Source organism: Zootoca vivipara, chromosome 7 (assembly GCF_963506605.1).
Source record: "Zootoca vivipara chromosome 7, rZooViv1.1, whole genome shotgun sequence".
NCBI lineage: Eukaryota > Metazoa > Chordata > Lepidosauria > Squamata > Lacertidae > Zootoca > Zootoca vivipara.
This window is the reverse complement of record NC_083282.1, coordinates 79,102,582-79,126,373: the sequence shown is the minus strand read 5'-3', so window position 1 is coordinate 79,126,373 and position 23,792 is coordinate 79,102,582. Positions and strand designations below refer to the sequence as shown.

The 23,792-nt window shown below is 44.6% G+C and overlaps 1 protein-coding gene across 6 annotated transcripts in view; it reads left to right on the top strand.

The window, feature by feature from the left end:
* Positions 1–2,479, top strand: part of NFATC2 (nuclear factor of activated T cells 2) — a 137,200-nt gene extending 134,721 nt beyond the window's left edge. For all 6 annotated transcript variants that reach the window (XM_060277311.1, XM_060277313.1, XM_035121779.2 and 3 more), the window contains one exon: positions 640–2,479. In XM_060277311.1, coding sequence (XP_060133294.1) covers positions 640–695 — 56 coding nt within the window. In that variant the 3' untranslated portion in view covers positions 696–2,479. The remainder of the gene's footprint in view (positions 1–639) is intronic.
* The last annotated feature ends 21,313 nt before the right edge of the window (positions 2,480–23,792 follow it).

Here is a 23,792-nt window from a genome sequence, read left to right as displayed (position 1 = left end):
TTTCGTGTGCATGCACACTTCTTCAGATACCACACAAATGCAACGAAAGCTTATACCAGAACAAATTTAGTTGGTCTATAAGGTGCTACTGGGGAAAAAAAATTATTTTATTTTTATTTCGACTGCGTCAGACCAACACGGCTACCTACCTGAATCTAGATCCATGATGTAAGAGAGAAAAGTTACCAGAGGCAGCAAGAAACTCAAATTCAGCTTGATTTCAGATTAAACCTCCGAATCACCACAGCAATTTATTTTATCTTAACTCATTTTTTTGTGGGGTTGTTTTCTTTAAGCCAGTACATAGAGGCCTACTCTCTGTGTTACAAAGCTATTATTGCCGCTCAAAAGAAACCAAACCACTTCTGCCGGGGTTTACGCAGACATTTACATTTGATCTTCACAACAGCCCTCAGATGGTAGATTAGGCTGAGAAATAGTGACTGTCCCGGTTCATGACTAGGTTGATGATTCGAACTCAGGTCTTCCTAATCCAACACTTTAATCACTCATCCATGCTGGGTCTCTGCATTGCTTTTGATGGCAAATCACACTAGTGACTTCATTTACTGTTCCCTTTAACTTTTTACTGTTAATTGTAACACCTATTCCCCCCCCCCTTCCTCTTTTCCTTCACAGTTAATGAAATTATCAGGAAAGAGTTTTCTGGACTCCCTGCCAGAAGTCAAACATAGAAGAAGAGATTTGCGCGACAACTTTTACTGAATGCTTCCGTACCTGACCTCTTAGATTCTTCTCCTGCCCCATCAGCCTCCTGCTTCCTTAACTGATCATCTCAAGGCACCGGTTCAACACCAGGAACAATGGACTGGCATCAAACTGACAGCTTTGACTAAGCAGCTCGGCACCTCTCACTGTAAACATCAAAAAGAACACTCTTCCTTTTGTCCAAAGATCATGTTGTTCTCATGTTAGCAACGCATGTGCCTGACACAACCTATTAATATGACTACACACACACACAGGAAAGAGAACTTCAGCAGCAATGAAAAGAGAGCGTCAGTCTAGATGCCTGTGTAGAATTCTACGTCTGCTGTGAACAACAGATGAATCGCAAAGTCGCCCGCTCAGCAAAATACAGAGTGTGATGTTTCTAGAAAATTATCAGATTTGGGGAGGGAGGAAATTAATGGCCAGAACTAATGATGAGATAACGCATAGGCAGTGTGAGGCAGAAAAACATAGAGGAACAGATCTCTGCTTGCAGCATATATTTTTGTTCTTTTTTAAAAACCGAGGCCCAAACATCACGCTGCATGGTATCATAGGAGCTTCGGTGTCGTGCAGGAGGGCTGCTGTAATGGGAAGGGGGAAGAAAACCATGCAGTGTGGGCATAATGCCTTGTGATGCTGTAAAGCAGCTCTCTGGATTGTGGCTTTACCACATTGTTGCTCAACCCATGGGATGCACCGAAGACACATTTTCACTGCTTTGGACTAGAAAAGAGACGAACTCAAGGCATAGTACAGCCAAAAACTCAGTTGGGGTTTTTTTTGGTGTGTTTTTGTGTAAGGCCTGCAGATTTCACGGAAGAGATTTCAGCATCTGCTTAAAACTCGTTTTTTTTAAATTAACTTTGCTTTGGTGGTGCTTCCAGTTTCCTATTAGTTTACCAGGTGCTGCATTTGACTATATGCATAGCCCTGCAAAATTGAAACGGGTTGGTTTTTTAGGTTCCCTCTCAGCCCTACAAAGAATAGAATGTTTTTAAAGTCATCTCAACTTAAATTGGAAAGTGCTATTATGTTTTGTTTCTCAGGCTTTTCAAGTTCATCAAATCTCAAGCTTTCTCATAAGAATCTTAAGAGCAGGCAACCCTAAAAGACCTTACGCTTTCAAGTTTTTATTTACAGAAAACATATGATACTGAATAATTGAGGCTGCCATCTTGGGAGTTACCTGGGAATAAGCCCCATTGTATTCAATTGGGACTTATTTCTGAGTAGCCATGTAAATATAGTATTGTGCTGCCAATTATTGAAATCAAGTTCAGTTTCTTGGTGCTCATTGTGATAGTTCTCAAAACGCCCAGAAAACTCAGGGATCCTTCTTAACGATGTTGCAACAGAAGTGTTTTTCCCCTCAGTGAAGTATATTTAAATTTCCTAGCAAGAATGATTAACATGTTCTCAATGTGGAGATCTTGTTTTCTCTGATGGTTGTGTTGCAATGAGGAACAGCCTCTCTTCTTGGCCACCTTGGCGTATTGCAGAATTGGGGACTCAAGAGTCAGTCTATACATCTGGGTAAAGCACATGGTTCCTGAAACTGCACCATTTCAGACTGGAGATGGGGAAGCGGGAAGTTGCTGCATGTCGGCATGTTTCTCCAGGACATTTTCCTGCCTATGGAAAAGTATCATGTCAGGGTCAGGGAGCAGATTCTTCTACCTGACATGCTAGCTTTCCACAAGTCTCTCTCTCTCTCTCTCTCTCTCTCTGTGTGGGTGTGGGTGTGGGTGTGGGTGTGGGTGTGGGTGTGGGTGGGTGGGTGTGGTGTGGTGTGTTGTGGCTTCAAACATGTCCTGTAGTTCCCTATCTTCAATCCCAGGAACTCTGTACCCAGATGTGTGGACTGACTCAAGCATAGCCTTTCAGATAGTATACTGAAACAGTTAGTACTCTTATTGCTAAAGTACTGGCTCACAGTTTGTGTCCCCTGCCCTGGCCCCACAACACATGTTGGGCAGAAGGGAAACAAGTCCTACGCCCTGTGTCAACTGGGCACTCCAAAATAATTAGTAGCTGCAGGAAGAGTTACTACAGACCCAGAGCTATAACAAGTCTTTCCCATTGCGCCAGCTCTTTATTAATAATAGTACATTTGTAGCAGTATTTGCTCCCTGCTCTCCATACTGTTGATCTGATTCCCTCTTGGGATGTCCGCACTACCAAGTGGGACCAGTTCATCTGCCATGGGTGTCTTTAAAGTTTGTGCAATGTTGGCAAAGAGTGCTGGATTCCAGGAGTTGTGTTGTGGCTGGCACAGCTCCCTACCAGATGATCAAGTCAAAAGTTACCAAGGCCACACAAAGTTAGATGAGAGTTTTGCATTCCATCCTTTTTATTTTTTTAAAACGAGGCAACAGAATTTTTTTTTTGCCTTTGGGGGACGTCACTGTTGCCATTAAGAAGCCATAATGACATTAAATCTGATCTTCTTTAGCAAGGCACATTCTGACACTGAAAGTAGCTAAGGGAAATTGTTATAAAGAGTCTGTTGTTTTGAGGAAGAAGGGAGAAAAAGAAGCGTTCCCTCCCCGCAAAAAAGCCCCCCCCCCCAAAGTAAAGTACTTCACTTATTTAAAAATCCCACACTAACAACTCAGTGGGACCCAAATGCCTGTCAACTGTTTACATCCACTAAGCATAATGACATGATTAAAATGGGTTGTCATCAGTGCTAGTCCTACACAGAGTAAGCCCATTAAAATTAATGGGCAGGACTAACTTAGTCCCATTAATTTCAGCAGGTCTATTCTGAGTAGTTACAAGCTATGCAACATTGTTGTTGTTGTTGTTTAGTCGTTTAGTCGTGTCTGACTCTTCGTGACCCCATGGACCATAGCACGCCAGGCACTCCTGTCTTGCACTGCCTCCCACAGTTTGGTCAAACTCATGTTCGTAGCTTCGGGAACACTGTCCAACCATCTTGTCCTCTGTCGTCCCCTTCTCCTAGTGCCCTCAATCTTTCCCAACATCAGGGTCTTTTCCAAGGATTCTTCTCTTCTCATGAGGTGGCCAAAGTATTGGAGCCTCAGCTTCAGGATCTGTCCTTCCAGTGAGCACTCAGGGCTGATTTCCTTCAGAATGGATAGGTTTGTTCTTCTTGCAGTCCATGGGACTCTCAAGAGTCTCCTCCAGCACCATAATTCAAAAGCATCAATTCTTCGGCGATCAGCCTTCTTTATGGTCCAGCTCTCACTTCCATACATCACTACTGGGAAAACCATAGCTTTAACTATACGGACCTTTGTCGGCAAGGTGATGTCTCTGCTTTTTAAGATGCTGTCTAGGTTTGTCATTGCTTTTCTCCCAAGAAGCAGGCGTCTTTTAATTTCATGACTGCTGTCACCATCTGCAGTGATCAAGGAGCCCAAGAAAGTAAAATCTCTCACTGCCTCCATTTCTTCCCCTTCTATTTGCCAGGAGGTGATGGGACCAGTGGCCATGCCAGTAAAAGGATAATCTCAAAAATTGCAACCTGGCAGCTCCAACTGGAGGGCAGGGCAGATGTTTCTGGCATGTGAATTGGTTTTCAGTTTCACCAGACTATCCTTTAAAGTCAGTCCTCAATCACAATTCATATTCATTCCAACAGCAAATCCACAGGTGCCTCATGTCTCATGCCAAGTAAAGTACCAGACAAAACATCCAATTGTTTTGCCCATTCTTTGGTTGCTGTTATTTGTCCTACAAAGAAGTGCCCTTTAAAATATAATGCTTATCTTGGCTCAGTACAGACAAGCCAATATAAAATGCATTTTTTAAAATTAAAAAAAAATGTGGTGCAAGTTGGGCATGGCTTTAAACATCAAAACAACAGTAAACAAAAACCAAACATTTGGCAGATTTATAGTGCTTTTGGACACTCTTATAAGCTAAGAGAACTATGTGGACTTGTGATGAGGCTTACGCAATAAAGGGACTAAAGTGCATTTTTTAAAATAGAAAAGCTAGAAGTAAAGCAAAGCAAAATGATTTCAGCACAATTCCCATCATTATCATAGGTGAACAGGACTTCTGGTGTGTGGATCACAGGCTCTGACAATCTATTTGAATTAAAATTGCTTGTTGGGAATGATGCCTTGAACTTGCATTTCCATTCAAGAGCAGGGTAGTGTTAAGTTTGTGCAGGTGCTGAAGCTTATAGTATAGGCTGCAGTATTTTGGGATGCTATGCTGCATTCCTGCTTTTTCCCTTCCTCTCAACAAGACAGCAATACATCATGTTATCAATCACATTGTGGTGCCTCCTCTGATGAATCCTGAGGTGCATCTGCTTTCTTGCTAAATCAGGGACATCCTGTATGATAATATCCACCTCAAATGCATTCTGGGGCAGGTAGGGATCAACCCAAGGTAGGTGACAGATACAGAGCTTTCACACACGCTGAGGCAACCATTAGGTGTCATCACAAGCTTTAAAAAGCACAGGCACGTGAATTATGCTTGCTTTTCTCCAAGTTCCATGGGGATGAAGTCACAACAGATTTTTTCATAATGATCCATTTGCCTCGTTCAGTGCTTCTTTGCAAGTTGCAATGAAATAAATGGGAGGTGCACTGCTAGATCCTCTAATATCCTCCTTACCTGCTAGGTTACAGTTTTATATACTGTATATCTTTAGTATATAGACTGCAATTTTTTTATGGCTATATGAAGGCAAGGTATCCTACTGTATCAGCTTTTGAACATTTTTGCAAGCACCTGCTTGCTAATAATAGAGCCTTAACCAGGTATATATGTATTTCCGAAGCAAGGGAGGCCTTTTCAAAGCCGCAGTATAGATCTCTCTTTCTAATAAAATAAGTGGATACATTAAGGTAGCATAAATAATTTTGAAAGCTTCCGTGTACTAAATTATTTCTTTTCCTTTTGCAGTAGTTTTACAGCATTATTGTTTGCAATGTTGGCACACGCTTTTGGAGGCAGTGGAATGTGTGTATGTTCAAAGTAACATCAGGTTCACCTGGGGCAAGTGAATTGCCTTGTGTGAGTAATTTGTTCTCAGTTTCTCTGGAAGACAGCCATAGTTGCATATGAGGAAATTCTCTCTTTCCTCAGTTATCTGAATGTTTCACTACAGTGCCTTCCTGCTATTGTACCAAAAGTCCTCCCAAGGCATTGTCTGTGGGCTGAACAATTGTAATGCGTTTTCCATCAATGTTATACTGTGCTAAAGTATAAGCAAAATATTGCGACTCAAAAGATCATCTCACTGTGTTTGGGTTTGTGTGTGTGTGTGTGGTTGTTGTTGTTTTTTTAAAAAAAACCACTTTCCTATCACATCTTTGCCTACAAATTACAGGATGAGCTCTTGTAAACTTTTGCACCAAATTAGACAATACAGAGAAAATGAAGCCATCCGTCTTAACATCTAAACAGTCAGCGGGTATTTACGGAGACGGCAGATGTTAGGAAGGGTCTTTTGTCATTGTTGAATGCATTTTGGAAGTAAAGATTGCCAGAGGAGAAATTGCAGGGGAAGATAATTTGTCATTAAATGCTCACAATTTGGTTACAAATTGTCTCCCTCTTTTCTTAATTATCCGTGTGCTGGGTTGGCGGGGAGGGGGGGGGCTTCTCTTCTATTTTTAATGTGTGAGATTGATCAAAATTTGAGATCACCTGAATTTTAGTGGCTTTGAGGTTAAAGTGTCCATTGGATGTGATGACAGTGGTAGAAAGAATGTTGAATAGTTATGGTTTTCACTCAGTTAATACTGCCCGTGGGTACAATGCAGCCAAATTGAAGCACTTTTCCTCTCTCTCCTTTTTGCTAGATAGTAGATTCACGTAAGATGTACGTCATATAGACAACATAAACCCACTGATTTCAGAGAGAGAGAGAGAGTTAAGTGCATGCTTAACCCATCAATCAAAATCATTGGGATTCATGCTTACACTTGTCTTGACTTTGTGTTCCATGTAAAGATGTGCCTTTCCCATCTTCTTGTTGAAATACAGCACGTTCTAAAATGTAGAATATTTTCAAAGATAGCACTAGGTAACTATATTAAAAACATGCTGCTTTTTGATGTTATATCTCAAAGTTCTTGAAATTAGATAGCACAATTATTATTATTTTTTGAAAATATATATATTTTGTACTATACGGTCCTTTTAAAGAAGAAAATGTCTACTATGCTTCTTAACTGCCACAAATAATGCAACTCCTCCATGCTGGTATTTATAAATCTCCAGTTTGCATTTCTTCAGCTGCAGCTTTAAATAAGTGCTCTTACTCAAAAGCAAGCCCGGTTGGTATTGGTGAACGCAGTCGGAGGGGTAGTCCGAAACATTTGGAGGGCACCAGGTTGGGGAAGTCTGCTTCAATGACTCTTTGGTGTGATGTGTAAGTCGATGTATGTTTATGATCCTGCCACTTTGTGTGGCTGTTGACATTTTAAATACAACCTTGGGAATAATTTGTCCATTGAACGTTTCGGTTGAACGTTTCTCGTTACGTAAGTACTGCTGAATAAGAGACGCAAAGAACAGTTATCTGTTTCGTTGACAAATAATGTCATAGCCAGTTTATAAGGTTTATTTATCCATTTCTACTTGCTTGTGCATAATGAATGTAACAATTAAACAACAGCATCTCTCGCATTTCCAGGGCATTGCACAAAGTGTCAGATGAATGTGCTGTAGCAATTGTACAATCTCATATAGGCCAAAGTGGATTGGGTATATTGTTGATATGGCAAATATGTCCAGCAAGACTCTTTTGTGCAGTCTGCAGGAGACTAAGAGCCTTGATAATCTTAGCTTTTATTTGTAAATGTTAGTTTCTAGTTCTCATGCTTACAGAGATGAATGTCTATAAATCTAACAGCGAAAAGCTTAAATGATCAGAAAACAGGAAGCGAGCAACAGGATGCACAGATTCATTTGTTTTTCAAGTCTACATTTTCCAAGAGTTTCAGAGTATTAACTCAGGTTCTTAACATGTGAGGATACAGGCTATCAGAAGAAATACATTGTAAAATAATAAGCACAGTGGGGTGCAAATCGCACTTAAGTTCTCCTGTTTTCAATTGAATTTAGGTATTTCAGTCTCTGGGTTGTGCACATTATATACAACAACAGTACTTGGCACCTTTAATGTTCCAGAAAGGCGATATGCAAATTGTTTTCTGCAATTAACTAATGATATACTAATTAGCAGCGGCCTTCCAGTTCTTTTCCAGAAGTAGTTGGCCATCCCTCATACAATGTTGCTATCAAATGTTGGGAAGGAGTTTGGGTCCAAGCTACATCAGACTGAAGTCTATGGATATGGAATTTAACTGGTTTTTTTATTTAGAAAATTGCACTAATTTGTGTGTGATCATCTCAGCTTGTCCCAAAACTAATCCAGCAAAGCTGGAAAACTTCAGTGAATTGCCGACCATCTCCTGCCATTTGGAAAGTCAGGTGTAACTGCATTGAGCACCAAGATATAAAGTGCATCAGTCTTGCTTTCGTTCAGTAGTAAAATACAACAGTTAATCTTACTTGTCTGTATAAGGGATGTTCTCGGAAGCAGAAATGTTGAGACCGTCCTGTAATGGGGCACCAGCCTATTGACCATTGTTGATTAATGGAACCATCAGGTTGAGAGGCAACATGCCAGTGAATGGCAGCTGCAGGGAGCAACAATGGGAGAGAGCTTTTGCCTCTGTGTCCTGGTCCTTGGCTTCCCAGGAACATCTGGTTGGCCACTGTGGGAAACAGGATGCTAGACTAGATAGCCCTTTGGTGGGATCTGACAGGGCTTTTCCGAAGTGACACCAAAGATTTCAGTTTCCCACATCTGTAAACCAAATGAAAGAACTGTGCCGATCAGATTGCACATTTGGTTAAAAGACGGGTCTCTTCCATTTTTTTGCTGGTTGTCAACATTTGCACGCAAGAAACTGAAAAACTAAAATACATGTTTAAGCAAAACAAAAACAAAACAACCTGGTGAAAACACTCTTAAGGGGCAATTCAGCATGGGCAAGAAAGACCCTTTCGTTCTCATAGAAATCAAGCACAACATGCATTTTGGGGTGTTTCCAGGTGCTCTAAAGAAAATATCCAGCCTATATTTGCAGCTAGCATTGTACATTATTTACTGCAAAACAAAAAGATGCCTAAAGGGAAAGCAGCTTTTAAATTGCTCAGATATATATATATATAAATAAAACTAAAATTGCTTGTTCAAAATGTTTTAACTTTTTTAAAACAACAACAACTGAGGTTGTATCTTGATATATCCCCCATGTAATGTTTTAATCTCCAATTTAATTGTGATTTTGCTTTTTGTAAAATATTTTTATACAGCTTGTATTATTATAGTATAGCAATAAATCAAAGGGCAACAACTACTGTATGTGTGTTCTTCTTATGAGCTTGTACTTTTTGTGAAATCAGAGGGGCGACGTGAAGGGCTTATGACAGGGGTGCCCAAACTTTTTTCAAAGAGGGCCAGATTTGATGAAGTGAACATGCGTGAGGGCTGACCAAAGTTGTTGTTGACCTTTTTAAAGGATTTTACCCAAGGAAATAAACTGCCACAGGGGCTAGATTAAACTGACCGGCAGGCCGGATTAGGCCCCACAAACGGACTTTGGACATGCAGCTGGGTTTTCCAAGGATCATATTGCTGCTTACACAACCGTCAGCCTAGAGAGCATCAGGTTGGCAAACGCAAGCCACACATGTCCTGTGAAGCAGGGGCCAATGGGACGTGTTTAGGACCTTCCCTAGTCAGCAGGTAATTTTGCAGACTGCCAGTAGAGTATGAGAGGTGGTAGAGCTAAACAGCCAAGCTCACCTCCTAAAGTGAACTGTTGGCCAACAAACACTACAGTCTTTACTCTTTATTCTCTGCTTTCAGTTTGTGTTGTTGGGAGAGGTGACAGTATGAGTGTCAATCAGCCAAACCAATAAAAGATCCTTGTAACGCTTGTTGGGCTAAGACATTGATCATGACAAAAGCGTTTGTGGGCTAGAGTCCATTTAAAATGTTATCCTCGGTTGGGAGATAATGTATGATGTGTATAGAAGAAGCGGGGGGGGAGCAGTGGGTTTAAAATAGCAAACAAATGCACAAACACATCTGTGTCCATATGGACTGAAACTAAAAAGGAGAAGCAGGGTAAAATCTTTCCCTGGTTGGAAACTATAGCTGTCAATCACGTTTGGATATTAAAACATAGAAAGGATAGTGAACTCTTTGGACCACCGAGGAGTATTTGGTTCAGCCTTGAAGTCTCTTTGCAGTCAGTCATAAGGGCTCCCAGGATCTACTTCCGTTGTCTATCTGTTAATCCCCACAGCACAGGAATTTGATTTATACACAGTGGAGCATTTTGAGGCATTATAATTAGCTGTGGTTCCTCATTGCAGGGGGTTGGACTAGATGACACACACACCCCGGACCCCTTCCAAATCTGCCATTCCATGATGCTATAACTGCCATACACAACCCTGGCAAACACTTTCCATGTCTGCTCTACAATGACTGAAGAGCTGAGCTTTAAATGAATGACATTCCTTACCCATGGAAAAGGAAACGCCTTGAACACACCCATCACAACTTAAGAAAACCGGAACCAGCAGAAGAGTCGTTTCTGCAAAGCACATCACTGCCCCCTTGAGGAAAGCATCAGCCTATCCCCCCCCTCCTTGTAATTCTGGCACCGCAGAGACATTCATGTTAACATACCACACACTGAGCAAAGTGCTCCTGCTTTGCTGACAACGCAGAGCCAGTTATATTTCCTGTCAAGAGATGCATGGAGCTAATGAGAAAGAAGGAGGAAGAAACCCCAGGATCTGGCAAAGTCCCAAGCAGAGTGCAGTAGTGAGTTGTAAAGTCACATCCACACATCCGGCTTAACAACATGACCGAATTAGCAATGCATTCCTTTGGAGGATATGCTGCTAATAAGCCCATATGGCTCTGTTTTTCAAATGCTTCCATGTTGTTGTTCGTCTTGCATTTAGATAGTGCATCTACAAGCGGTGGAAGTTAGCGAATGGGGCACTGCCCTAGCAACCTTGACCAAGGGGAAGATGGCACATGGCTGGGATGGGATGGTGGAGGGTGTGGAATAAAAGCACGAAGGCTGTGCAATCCTAAACCTATTTACTCAAAAGTAAATGTTATGGTAAATAGCAGGTGTGGGCCTGCATCGCTCACCTGACCCCCCCTCCGGCTGAGTCGCTATACCAGGACAGAGATGAGGAAGGTTCAGGCAGTGGCAAGGTTGGTGTAGTGCAAAGGCATTGGCAGAGCCCCTCTGGTACTCCTGCCGAAGCATTTGAACTGTGCTGACTACACCAATACCTAGCCCCTCCAGCTTCTTGTCCAGCTATGCAGCAGTCAAAAGGTTAGGTGAGTGGTCCAACCTCACAATGCCTTACCCTACTGGTCATGGTGTTCAGTGGCGATTACTTCCAGGTAAGTAGGCACAACACTGCAGCTAAAGCACTCCTGCCAGAAGGCTGTTTCAAGCTCAAGGCCCTTATTAAATCCAACATTATCCACGGGTATCAGCAGTCTGTTGCTTGCAAGTTTCCCAAAGCTGAAAAGCTATATCCATTAAAGTGGGTGGGAATGTGCAAGTCCAAGTGTGGAGCACTTAGTGCAACTGTCTGGGCTATCAAGAGTGAGGTGGAAATTTGATTTGAGAGATAAAGAGTGCAACATGTACCAAGTCTCAGTGGTAGAGAAATTTTAAAAAAGAAATATTCCTTGAATCCTTGTTCAATAGAAACACCCAGCCATTCATTAATGGCATTGTTCAGTATTTTAGGAACTAGCAAAATGGGCTAGTTCCTGAAAGATCTATTTTAGGAATCTAAAAATAGATTCCTAAATTTATTAAGAAGTTCTCCTGTGCACAGCCCATTTATTCCAGTGGACTTCTGCAAGAGAGTGTCCTAATAGATTGCACCTTTTTGCCACCACCCCGTGTGTGTGTGTGTGTAACTAGTCGATATCTCTTCCAATGTAATTGTTGGTTGCCTAGAAACATCCCACATTGGTGCACATGGCTGGAACATGTGGGAGAATCAATGTTGTTTACAAAACACAAAGTCATTGTGATGGCAAAAAGCATGAGTCAGCGTGACCCCTGAAAGGGATTGCTGCAGCTGGAAGAGACTCAGTGGACAGAAATGCCTCAGCAACCCAAACGAACTCTCTCTTGCATGCACCTAAGCCAATATCTCCTCTTGGAAAGGAAAAAGAGAGAGAGAGAGGACTCAAAAGAAGCACAAACGCTTCTCTGCTGCCTAGCAACTGACTGTTATAGCAACAGTCTCCATGGGAAAGTGGAGGATTTGTGAATGAGTTCTATAGTGAGCTTGCTTCAGCTGACATCACCCCCCACCATGGCAAACACTGCAGCCCTCAGTCATTCAAGCAAAACCCTTAATGAAGGCAAATGGGAGAGCTGCCTAATTGTGAATTACTGCTTTGGGGGGGGTCACAATTAGATGCCAATTTATAAGCATCAGAGGCGCTGACTAGAGTAAGGGAAACAAAGAGGCCATGGAATCAAAATAAAGCTTTCAGTCATGGAGGGATGGGGCTCTTGTGGTCCTCTAGACATGGTTGGACTCCAGCTCCTATCAGTCCCCAGCCAGCATGGCCAATGGATGATGGGAGTTGTAGTCCAACAACAAATAAAGAGCCACAAATTCTCCATTCCCCCCCCCCTCAAAACAGTTTTATTACCTCACCTGCTCTTAGAATGGAGCACACCACATGCTGCCCATCACACCTGCCAGATGAGCGGGGTATAAATAATAAAATTATTATTATTTTTATTAGCCTGCCCTGTAGATGACCTGGCTTGTTGACAGCTCATTGACAGCTATGGACCCATGGGGAAAGTCTCCCACCAATCCCAGAAAGGAAAACAACAACAATGCATTTATATTCTACCGTTCCTCCAAAGAGCTCAAGGTGGAGTGAGTGCACATTTTTCTCCCCTCCATTTTCTCTTCACAACAACCCTGTGAGGTAGGTTAGGCTGAGAGCAAGCTTCAGAGCTGATTGGGGATTTGAATCCTGGTCTCCCAGGTCCTTGTCCAGCATTGCAGCATTCTGCACTGGCTATGAGTTGGGAGAGCATGGGAGTTCCATACATTTCCTTTGCTCTGAGATATATTAGATGAAGCCTTTGGAGTTAATGTGTTCTTTCCAAGACCACACAATCAACCACCCCTTTGATTAGATGATTAGTTTATTTTTACTTATAATCTTTCTGCCCATTAATTCTTACTGGACACCACAACGTAGTTTTAACTAGACACAAAGCACACAGACAATATGTAAACCATCTTGCATAGCAATGCGTAAAAGCCAATAAAAAGTCCCTCCAGGGAAACCAAGGGTATTCATTTGTGCTCTTACATTAATTCATGATTTTGCAACCTATAGCTACAGTAATCTGAAAACGTTTACTCCAAATCTTTCTGGTCACTGCAGCAAATGATGTCACTTTGTATAGGGTAATTAATAAATATACCCAAGGAAGTAGAGCATAGACACACAGAACAACAGTCCCTAAAGTAATACAGATCCACTAATACAGATATGTGACATTTCCCCTACAGGAGTGTGCATTGGTGTAGAGGAAAGTATTGGAACCCTGTGCCTGCCCTACTTCCAAAACTGTATTTTCACTGGTAATTGATCATAAATCTGCCATGTATAGTGTTCAACAGTCCTCAGTCTTTAAACAGCAACATACTCAATATTAAATTCTATGGTGCTAAATTTGGAGCAGATTATGCCTTTGGAATTAAAAACATATCTCTGCTCTGCAGATTCATTGGCTTCTTACCAAGAAACCGCTGTCTTTGTATTTAACACAGATGTGGAAAACGCCAACGTGCTCCTTAAGCCAGTTGAAGAAGGCAAAGTGGTTCTGAATGCCCAGTCCTGGGAAGGATGAGCCCCCAGTTGAGTCAGGAGTAAGGAAGCCCTTTAGACAGTGATCTGGAGCAAATGGGCAGAGGATGGGAACTACAGTGCTACCTCGGGTTACAAACGCTTCGGGTTACAAACTCCGCTAACCCAGAAGTAGTTGCTCCGGGTTGCGAACTTTGCCCCATGATGAGAATGGAAATTGCATGCCAGCGGCCCGGCGGCAGTGGGAGGCCCCATTAGCGAAAGCGCGCCTCAGGTTAAGAACAGTTTCAGGTTAAGAATGGACCTCCAGAACGAATTAAGTTTGTAACCAGAGGTACCACTGTAAAAGGCAGTGAGTGTGTGTCCACACGAAGTCCTGGTATCAGAAGTGGAAGGCAAGGGTGTTCAGTACCCTGGAGAGGCTTCAAGAAACTGTCAACTTGTTTTGACAAGCCTTGGGTCCCAAGTGAGCCTGATGACCTCTCTCAGGTTCTGTCCCTTTGGTGTAGGATGGCTATCCTTTAAGGGTCAGTCTCCTGGCTTGAAGCCAGGCACTCCATCACCTTTCCATCATCTCTTCTTGCGCACAGTGCCTGTGACACTGAACAGGTTCGCCACCTGAAGCTCCTGGAGGGGGTTCAGCTCATAGACTGTAGTCTTTGAAGGTCCCAGCTCAGAGGTCTCAGGTTTCAAGATTTTAGGTGCTGGTGGTCCCTGGACTCAGCATCCAGGTCTAGTGCTTCTGTGGGTGATGCTACTAATGCCATCCCATTTGAATCAATGTCCAAATCACTGCTAGTAGTCTAGGTCACAACACTGAGTAAAGTTCCTTTGATCGTAGAGGTTCCTCTGCACTTATGAGGGAAGTGGAAGGATGAAGTTCAGAATAACATCTGGTTATGTTGTGCCCAAGGCCATTAACAAATTGTCATGGATTCAGGTGCAGAGCATTATGGGAACTGCGAAGATTCATGGGACTTTGGTTCTTGAGAGGGAGAACGGCCTGGGAAAGTAAACTTCTGAACTTTAAGAGAAAGATTTCTGGTTCTTTTGATCCCGTGTAACCTTGCAGCTGTGAAATCTCCCATTCCTGTGCGATAAGAAATTAGGGAGGAAACTCTGCCCGGTGTGCTCTGAGAACTGAAGGCGTTAATTGCCCTGTAGGTTGATTAATGGGTAAACACAAGACATCTGTGTAGCCTCTATTTGATTGACAAGACTAACGGTTGTAGGTTCTTTGATTGGATTATTCAAACCTCAACTCTAACGTAGATTGGATAATGAGCCATAAGCCCACGTGGAACACCTCAAGGGTTTTGGGGATTTAAGTCTGTTAGAGTTGGTCCTCTTTGGTCCTCTTTTGTCTTGCAAAATGACCCAGCAAGGTACTGCTGTCCTGCTCATCTTCAAAGAGCCTGAGAAAGACTGAGGTCTGCGTGGCTCTTGACTGCAATTTGCCGGATGGAGAGATGCAGTCTTGGATCAACCTTATTCTAAGTTTGTACTTGTAAGTTAGCTATGCTTTCTTGTTTTATCTTTGTATTCCCTTTGTTTTGAGAACTGTTGCATGTTACTTTGTTATGCTATTTTATAATAAATAGTTAAAAGAGATTTCTTGTGGATTTTGGTCCTTCCTGGTCGCACTGCTAAACCCAGTCCTAGGCTGCTTTGCCCCTACCAGGCAGTACGTGTATTCTTTGTCCCGGAGGTCTGTAAGTGGACCCCCCGGGTGGTGGCAGCGATACCAGTTAAAGAAGTGTTTTAAAACCCCTGTTCGAGCCATAGAGGTATAGCCAGACCCTTCCCCGGGTAACGCAAGCAGCCCCAGTAGCCTCCGGAGGGAGAGCTGGCGGTGCTATAGGGGAAGAGGTTGAGGGTACTGAAGGGCCGAAACATCACATGTTGGCAGCGGTGTGGGATGCGACTTTGTGGCCAGAAAGTGGACAAAATCCTTTGGTTATAATCCAGTTCTCAAAAAAGGGGTACAAGCGTTTTTATTTTGCTAGTGAGTTAGGACAATGGCAGCAGGCTTGCCTAGCGAGATTTTACAAGCTTCGGAGGAGTGGCAGCAGGAACGCAGCACCCACCCTTCGTATCGTTTTGCGGAACCAGATGATCGGTCTATGCCAAGGCAACCGGTTCCAGGAGTGTATTCTCCTTTAAGAGGGGCTGAGGAGTTAGCCAGAGAAGCCGAGAGGGAGCACGCGGAAGCGTTCAGGAGCCCTCGGTCTGCACATCAAAGGTGGACACAGCAGCTGGAGGAGGCGGGGCTGGGAAGCCAGGATAGGCTAAGTGTGCGCGCCTCACCGACAGCGGAGAGAGAAACGCCACCTTTGCAGCGGCAGCGGGAGGTGGAACAAGTACCAGTTGCACCGTACCCTAGACCAGTTGCCGGAGAGGTTGTGGTGAGATCCCGGGAGATGACTTCCCCACCCCCACGCAGAGTAGAATGGGCCCGTGAGGACGTCCAGGGGGATCCATACGCACAACAGAGACCAGAGCAGATGGGTCAGCGCACGAGCGGGATGCCGGCGGCCAGCCCTGAGAGATGTGGATATCAGGAACTGAGGACTCAGCTCCGGGAAGATTATCTATACACCGAAAGAGAAGATCCAGAGTTTGAGGCGCAAGGCATTTCTGAGAGCCGGAGGGCATATGTGGCGGAAGGTGAGTATCAAACTTTGCCTAAGAGATTTATGGAAGGTGTGAGACTGAGGGAAAGACACTATGCGGGTGGGGAAACTAGAGCAGCCAGTCCCCAAGGGGTTAAACCTTTGGAAGATTCTTGGGAACTGCGGAGGCGGCCCCCCCTGCATATGAAAGAGAGAGGATGCCCCGGGCTGAAGCTTTACGATTTGCCCAAGCAGAACTTCAGCGCAGACAAGCAAGAGGCCCCAGCTCTCTTCCTGCTCTAGAGTATTACAGTGATTGGCAAAGAGCTGCAGTGCCTAGACAGAGGGAACTGAGTCTCCAGGACATTAATCTCAAATATTTCCCGACTCACGACCCAAATATGGATGTCCTATCCTATTTAACCCTGTTTGAGACCACGTGTGAGGAAATGGCAGTTCCATATCGGTACTATATGCCGATCCTCAGGTCCCTTGTGAAAGGACCTCTTCAAGAACTGATGGGGACGCTCTCACGAGAGCAGATGTTCAGTTATGAAACATATAAGCAATTGGTCGAACAAAGATTTTCGTTGGACTCTCAGCATTATCAGCAGGCGTTTAGGAAGGCTGTTAAAGTGCCGCCTCATGAGAAATTCCAGTTATTCGCTGCGAAGTTAGAACAAAACTTTGGGCTGTGGTTAGCGGCTGAGAAAGTGCAGACTTTTGAACAATTGAGACAACTGGTGCTCTTAGAACAATTTCAGAGGAGTTTGCCATCTGAGATTGCAAGTTTGGTTGCTGATAGGCACCCTCAAAACCTGCAGGAATCGGCTAGATTGGCGGAGGAATTCCGTTCTCATCGGGCGCACATGGCTCAGAAGCCGCCGATGGGAGGGGGCGGGACCCGGATGGGCCCACCCGGGCCAGCTAGCTCAGGCATGGCTCTTAAAGCTACAGCGCAACTAAAGCCTGCCGATTCAAAACCTGCATTTGGAAAAAGGGGAGCATCTCCAGGCAGAGGGAAGGAAAAGGTGACCCCCTCTTCGGGTCTGTGCTTCCTCTGTCACGAAAGAGGGCACATCAAAGCCCAGTGTCCGATGCAGTCAGCTAGACGTTCCCCAATTGCTACGTCAACCCCAGCGGTGCGCCAAATCGCGCAGCCGGGAGAGGATTGGGATGAGGAGATCCGGCGTGCAGGAGTCCAGGGAAGAGCGGAGGAGTGTGGCCCTGAGCTGGGAAGGGGGAGAGGGATGGAACGGCCCCAGGGAGCAACCCCAACACCCCCGCCGGTTGCAGTGGCCCCTCAAGCAGTGAGATCCAGCGGCTCCCCAGCGCCAAGTCAACCTGAGACTTCAGCTGAATGGGCTAAGATGCATTTCATGGCTCCCATCCGGATAAATAATATCAGAGTTAGTTCCTATCGGGACACAGGTGCGGATGTTACCAGCGTATCTAAAGGCTTAGTACGCCCAGGGCAGGTGCAGCCCCAACCTTTGAAAATCACTCCGTTTGGGACTGAGTCTATTTACCGCCCAACGGCTATTGTTGAAGTGGAGTACCAAGGCTACTCAGGAAATCAGCTAGTCATTCTACATGAGCCTCAGGATTGCCATGTTGCAGCCCTGGTGGGCAATGATCTTGCATTCCTGGCTCACAAGCATCGACAGTCTTCCAGCGACCCTGCAGCTGATCCGCCCATTGGAGCCACCTGGAAGGAGGAGGAGGAGACACCTTCTCCAGTGGGGATTTATGTGCCAATGGAGGGCGGGGATTGTTTTGCTATGGGAAGCTTGGAAAAACCAAGCCTTGAGGGGGAAGAAGGGGGGCGGGATATTGTGCCTCTTTCTTCTGCAACAGCCGTTTCAGCACCATCCAGCGTGGAGAGGGGGAGTTCCCCCCTCCCTTGCTCCTCGGCTGAGGAGGAACTTGAGACTGCTGAATTAGGAGACACAGCACGCCTGGCGAAGGAGCAGCAAGAAGATCCTACACTGCAGTCGTGTCGGGAAGCGGCCGGCGTCATTCCCAGAGGGGAGAGGAGGGCCCGCTTCCTCTACAAAGAAGGACTTTTGTTTAGGCAGTATTGGCCTAAAAGGGTTACAGACCGGGACTCTATTTTGCAGCTTGTGGTTCCTGAAATCAGGAGGGAAAAGGTTTTGAGTATGGCACACTCAGGAGGGCTTTCTGGGCATTTAGGGGTGCAAAAGTCTTTGGAACGCCTTACCCGATATTTTTACTGGCCCCAAGTGTACCAGAGTGTCCAACAGTATGTACGCTGTTGTGATGTATGCCAGAGGGTGGGGCACAATCGGGACACCCCCCCTCACACCCTTCAAAGTATTCCCTTAACAGCGGGAGTCTTTGCCAAATGGGCTATAGATTTTGTAGGCCCTTTGCCTCGGACCCCCAGGGGGAAAAAGTATATAGCCACGGTTATTGATTATGCGACTAGATATTGTTTTGCTGCCAGTCTTACTAATACCAGAGCCCCAGGTCTAGTACAATTTCTGTTCACTGCCTTTTGTTCCATGGGGATTCCCCAGGTTTTGATGAGTGATTTGGGACCCAATCTTTTGTCTGATGTGGTTCAACAGGTTCTGAAATTAATGGAAATACATCACCACACTTCAGTGGCTTATGAACATCGTATGAATGGATTAGTGGAGCGGGTGCAGTCCACCCTGACTTCTATGTTAAAGAAATGTGCATTGATCCATGCGTCTAGCTGGGATCAAGACTTGCCTCTGGTGGTAGCTACGTATAATGATTCCTACCAAGCAAGTCTGGGGTATGCTCCTAATCAATTGGTTTATGGGAGATTGTTGAACAGCCCTCTGTCCATGCTTAGAAAGCAGTGGGACCAGAGTGAGGATAGCCTCCAATTACCCTCTGTGGCTGAACATTTTCAGGCTTTGACCCAGACGTTGGCTGAGATTTGGGATCAAGCTAAAGCCAACCTGGAAGAAGCACGTAAAGAGTATACCCGCACACATGATGTGAAAGCTGTGGAGAAATGTTTTGAGGTGGGAGACAAGGTTCTGGTACTGAGACCCACACGTCCACATAAGTTGTCGCCTAAATGGAGTGGACCAGGTGTGGTTAAAGAAAGACTTAGCTCTGTAAGGTATGTGGTAGAATGTCCAGAGCTACACCCATCTCCTCGACAATATCATGCCAACTCCATGAAGTTGTATTGCGAACCTGACTCCAAGAGGGTCTTGGCTATTGCTGGAGGGCATGGGGGGGAGTCTTATTTGCCTTTGGACCTGCTGCAGGAGTTTAAGCAGGCTGGCTCCCTTGAGGATATTTTAAGATCCCATACACTGAACGCCCAACAGGCTAAGGAACTATATGAAGTTTTGTTGCCCTTTGAGTCCGGTTTTAGTACAAAACCAGGTCGGACTCATTTGGCCCAACATCATTTTGAAACTGGCACTGCTGCTCCCATTGCCTCACGACCATATCGTGTGAGTGAAGCCCATGCTCAGTGCATTGAGGCGGAGATCAAGGAAATGCTTGAATTGGGAGTTATAGTTCATAGCACCAGCGCCTGGTGTTCCCCTGTGGTGTTGGTTCCGAAAGGGAAGGAGCACGTAGAGCATGTGCAGAGTGTGGTTGCTAGATTTAAAGATATTAACCTTCCTGTGAGAATGGTGAAGTGTCAATTTACCCAAAGAGAAGTGGTTTATCTGGGTGTCCTACCTTACAGGGGTGTGCGGAAATGTGGGACGCCTTGACCCCAAATTTCCGTTAGGGAAGGGGGTGTCATGGATTCAGGTGCAGAGCATTATGGGAACTGCGAAGATTCATGGGACTTTGGTTCTTGAGAGGGAGAACGGCCTGGGAAAGTAAACTTCTGAACTTTAAGAGAAAGATTTCTGGTTCTTTTGATCCCGTGTAACCTTGCAGCTGTGAAATCTCCCATTCCTGTGCGATAAGAAATTAGGGAGGAAACTCTGCCCGGTGTGCTCTGAGAACTGAAGGCGTTAATTGCCCTGTAGGTTGATTAATGGGTAAACACAAGACATCTGTGTAGCCTCTATTTGATTGACAAGACTAACGGTTGTAGGTTCTTTGATTGGATTATTCAAACCTCAACTCTAACGTAGATTGGATAATGAGCCATAAGCCCACGTGGAACACCTCAAGGGTTTTGGGGATTTAAGTCTGTTAGAGTTGGTCCTCTTTGGTCCTCTTTTGTCTTGCAAAATGACCCAGCAAGGTACTGCTGTCCTGCTCATCTTCAAAGAGCCTGAGAAAGACTGAGGTCTGCGTGGCTCTTGACTGCAATTTGCCGGATGGAGAGATGCAGTCTTGGATCAACCTTATTCTAAGTTTGTACTTGTAAGTTAGCTATGCTTTCTTGTTTTATCTTTGTATTCCCTTTGTTTTGAGAACTGTTGCATGTTACTTTGTTATGCTATTTTATAATAAATAGTTAAAAGAGATTTCTTGTGGATTTTGGTCCTTCCTGGTCGCACTGCTAAACCCAGTCCTAGGCTGCTTTGCCCCTACCAGGCAGTACGTGTATTCTTTGTCCCGGAGGTCTGTAAGTGGACCCCCCGGGTGGTGGCAGCGATACCAGTTAAAGAAGTGTTTTAAAGCCCCTGTTCGAGCCATAGAGGTATAGCCAGACCCTTCCCCGGGTAACGCAAGCAGCCCCAGTAGCCTCCGGAGGGAGAGCTGGCGGTGCTATAGGGGAAGAGGTTGAGGGTACTGAAGGGCCGAAACATCACACAAGTTATTTGGAGAGTTGAGACCTACCACTTGCTCTTTGGAACCTTTCCTTTCCTGGCTAGTGAAATCTGCCAGGGATGGACCGCAGAGGTCATTTATGCTGCACTAAAAAATGATGTGGGATGTGGGTGGCGTTGTGGTCTAAACCACAGAGCCTAGGGCTTGCCAATCGGAAGGTCGGCAGTTTGAATCCCCGTGATGGGGTGAACTCCCATTGTTCGGTCCCAGCTCCTGCCCACCTAGCAGTTCGACAGCACATCAAAGTGCAAGTAGATTAATATGTACTGCTCCGGCAGGAAGGTAAACGGCATTTCCATGCACGGCTCTGGTTTCACCAGAAGTGACTTAGTCATGCTGGCCACATGACCCGGAAGCTGTACGCCGGCTCCCTCGGCCAGTAAAGCGAGATGAGCGCCGCAACCCCAGAGTTGTCTGCAACTGGACCTAATGGTCAGGGGTCCCTTTACCTTTACCTTTTAAGAAATGGTGCAGCTCTTGCCAGTGTGGTGTAGTGGTTAAGAGCGGTAGACTCATAATCTGGTGAACTGGGTTCGCGTCCCCGCTCCTCCACATGCAGCTGCTGGGTGACCTTGGGCTAGTCACACTTCTCTGAAGTATCTCGGCCCCACTCACCTCACAGAGTGTTTGTTGTGGGGGAGGAAGGGAAAGGAGAATGTTAGCTGCTTTGAGACTCCTTAGGGTAGTGATAAAGTGGGATATCAAATCCAAACACCACCTCCTCCTCCTCCTCCTCCTCCTCCTCCTCCTCCTCTTCCCTTCTTTTTCTTCTTCTTTTTCTTCTTGCCACCCTGAAGGAATAGGTGGTAAAAACCACTGCTGAGAAAGCCACGTTAAAGAAATTTTCACACAATGTCAAGTTCTCAGAGCAAGTGGTGTCTTCTCAGCTCCAGACAGTCTTCGAGGACAAAACAAAGGCCACCAAAATTTAGCATCAAAACTAACAGGAGGCGGGGAAACCGCCTCCACAAAAACATATCAGCAAAGGTGGTCTCAGTGGACAGGAGTGATTTCCTCCCAGGTTGTGGCAGCTTCACCTGCCCTATCTACAGAAACTGGACCTTGCATTGGTGTGAAATGTGTAGTTAGGTCTTCCTAGCCTGAGATAACAGGAGCCAAGTCACAATGGAAAAAATAACGTTGAACAATAAGCAAGATGCAGAACAGATCCCAATACCTAGCATTTCACTTCAGTACCACAGAGCTCCAACCATCTATAGCACTTTCAGATGGGACATATGGTTCGAATGGCACATTGAGGAACAAGCCACCCATGAAAAGTAGAAAACACTATTGAATGATCATAATATGAACAAAGGCCTACAGAGATTCTTCCTATTAATTGACTCTCTGATGGGTTACATTCCAGAAATTCTGTATGTCTCTGGACCATGAAATGAATACCCTTCTTTAATAAAACAATGAGTATCCAACAATTTCTTCCAGATGCTATACAGTATGTTTCATGAGTGCTTGGTCAGGTTTCTTCCATCAAGCTTCATAGTTCTCCATATGGGATGGACAAGATATTAGAGACAGTCCACACACACATTTTAGTGTGTGGCCGTATTGAGTGTGGAAATGACTTGCTGACTCACATACCACCCACCTCAAATCTTCAGCTGAACAGCCTACACTGGGTGTTCCTCCATAAGTGTCAGTAATTAGAGGGGTAGCAACGGAGCAACTTTCTCTTTCCTCATGAACTTTTTGCTCCTTTGGGGGCTCCCTTTTGTGAATGCAGTGGCCTAGCTGCTGACTGGGGAACCTGGCTGACAACATGCAACACCATTGTTCAAACATCTACACTGGCTGCCCATTTACTACTGAGCCGGGTTGAAGGTCCGTGAATTAATTTATGAAGCCTTGAACAACTTAGGTTCAGTGTATCCTTATATCCCTATATTCGAGGTCAAGCACTGAGAACATCTGCAGGGATGTTGTTGGTCATCCCTCAAGTTGAGAAGGTTCATTGGACATCAACACAAAACCGAGTCTATCTTCCCAGTCCTGTGGAATGGCACCTTCTGTTTTAACCTTGAAAAATTAACTGAAAACTCTTTTATGCCACCAAGTCTATGCAGATTTGTATGATAACATCTTTGGTAATGGTTAGCTGATTATCTATGATTTTGAATTTTTACATGGCATATATATATATATATATATGATGATTCATATGATCAAAGGATGACCATAGAATCATAGAATCATCAAGTTGGAAAGGACCCCAAGGGTTATCTAATCCAACCCCTTGCAATGCAGGAATACCAGATCACATTAAAGCTCATTGCTTCACTTTGGTACCCCTATGTGTAACGATGGCCTTTATCTGGGTAAAGAGATACCGAGACAAGATAAAAAATTGTTCTTGTATGCTAGAACTGCGGCAAGAATTTTGCTAGCCCCAAAATGGAAACAACATGAAATACCAACAAAAGAAGAGTGGCAGATGAAATTGATGGACTTTGCCGAACTGGCGGAACTGACGGGAAGAATCCGGAACCAGTGACACCAAGCATTTCAAAAAGACTGGAATAAATTCATATTACTGGTATATTTGAAAGACAACTGTAAACAACTAACATCACTGGCAGGGTTATCTGAAGATTTATGAGATGAAATTGCTACCTATTCAGGTTGAGTAATGTTAACATTTTAGATAATGACATAACAAGAATAGGAAAGGAAGTGAAATGCAAAGAAGTAAAATTCAAGTTTGTAAACCACTAGGCAGGAGGGAGGGAAGTCATTAGGCTCAGTTGAGCCAAAATGGTTAAATAAGA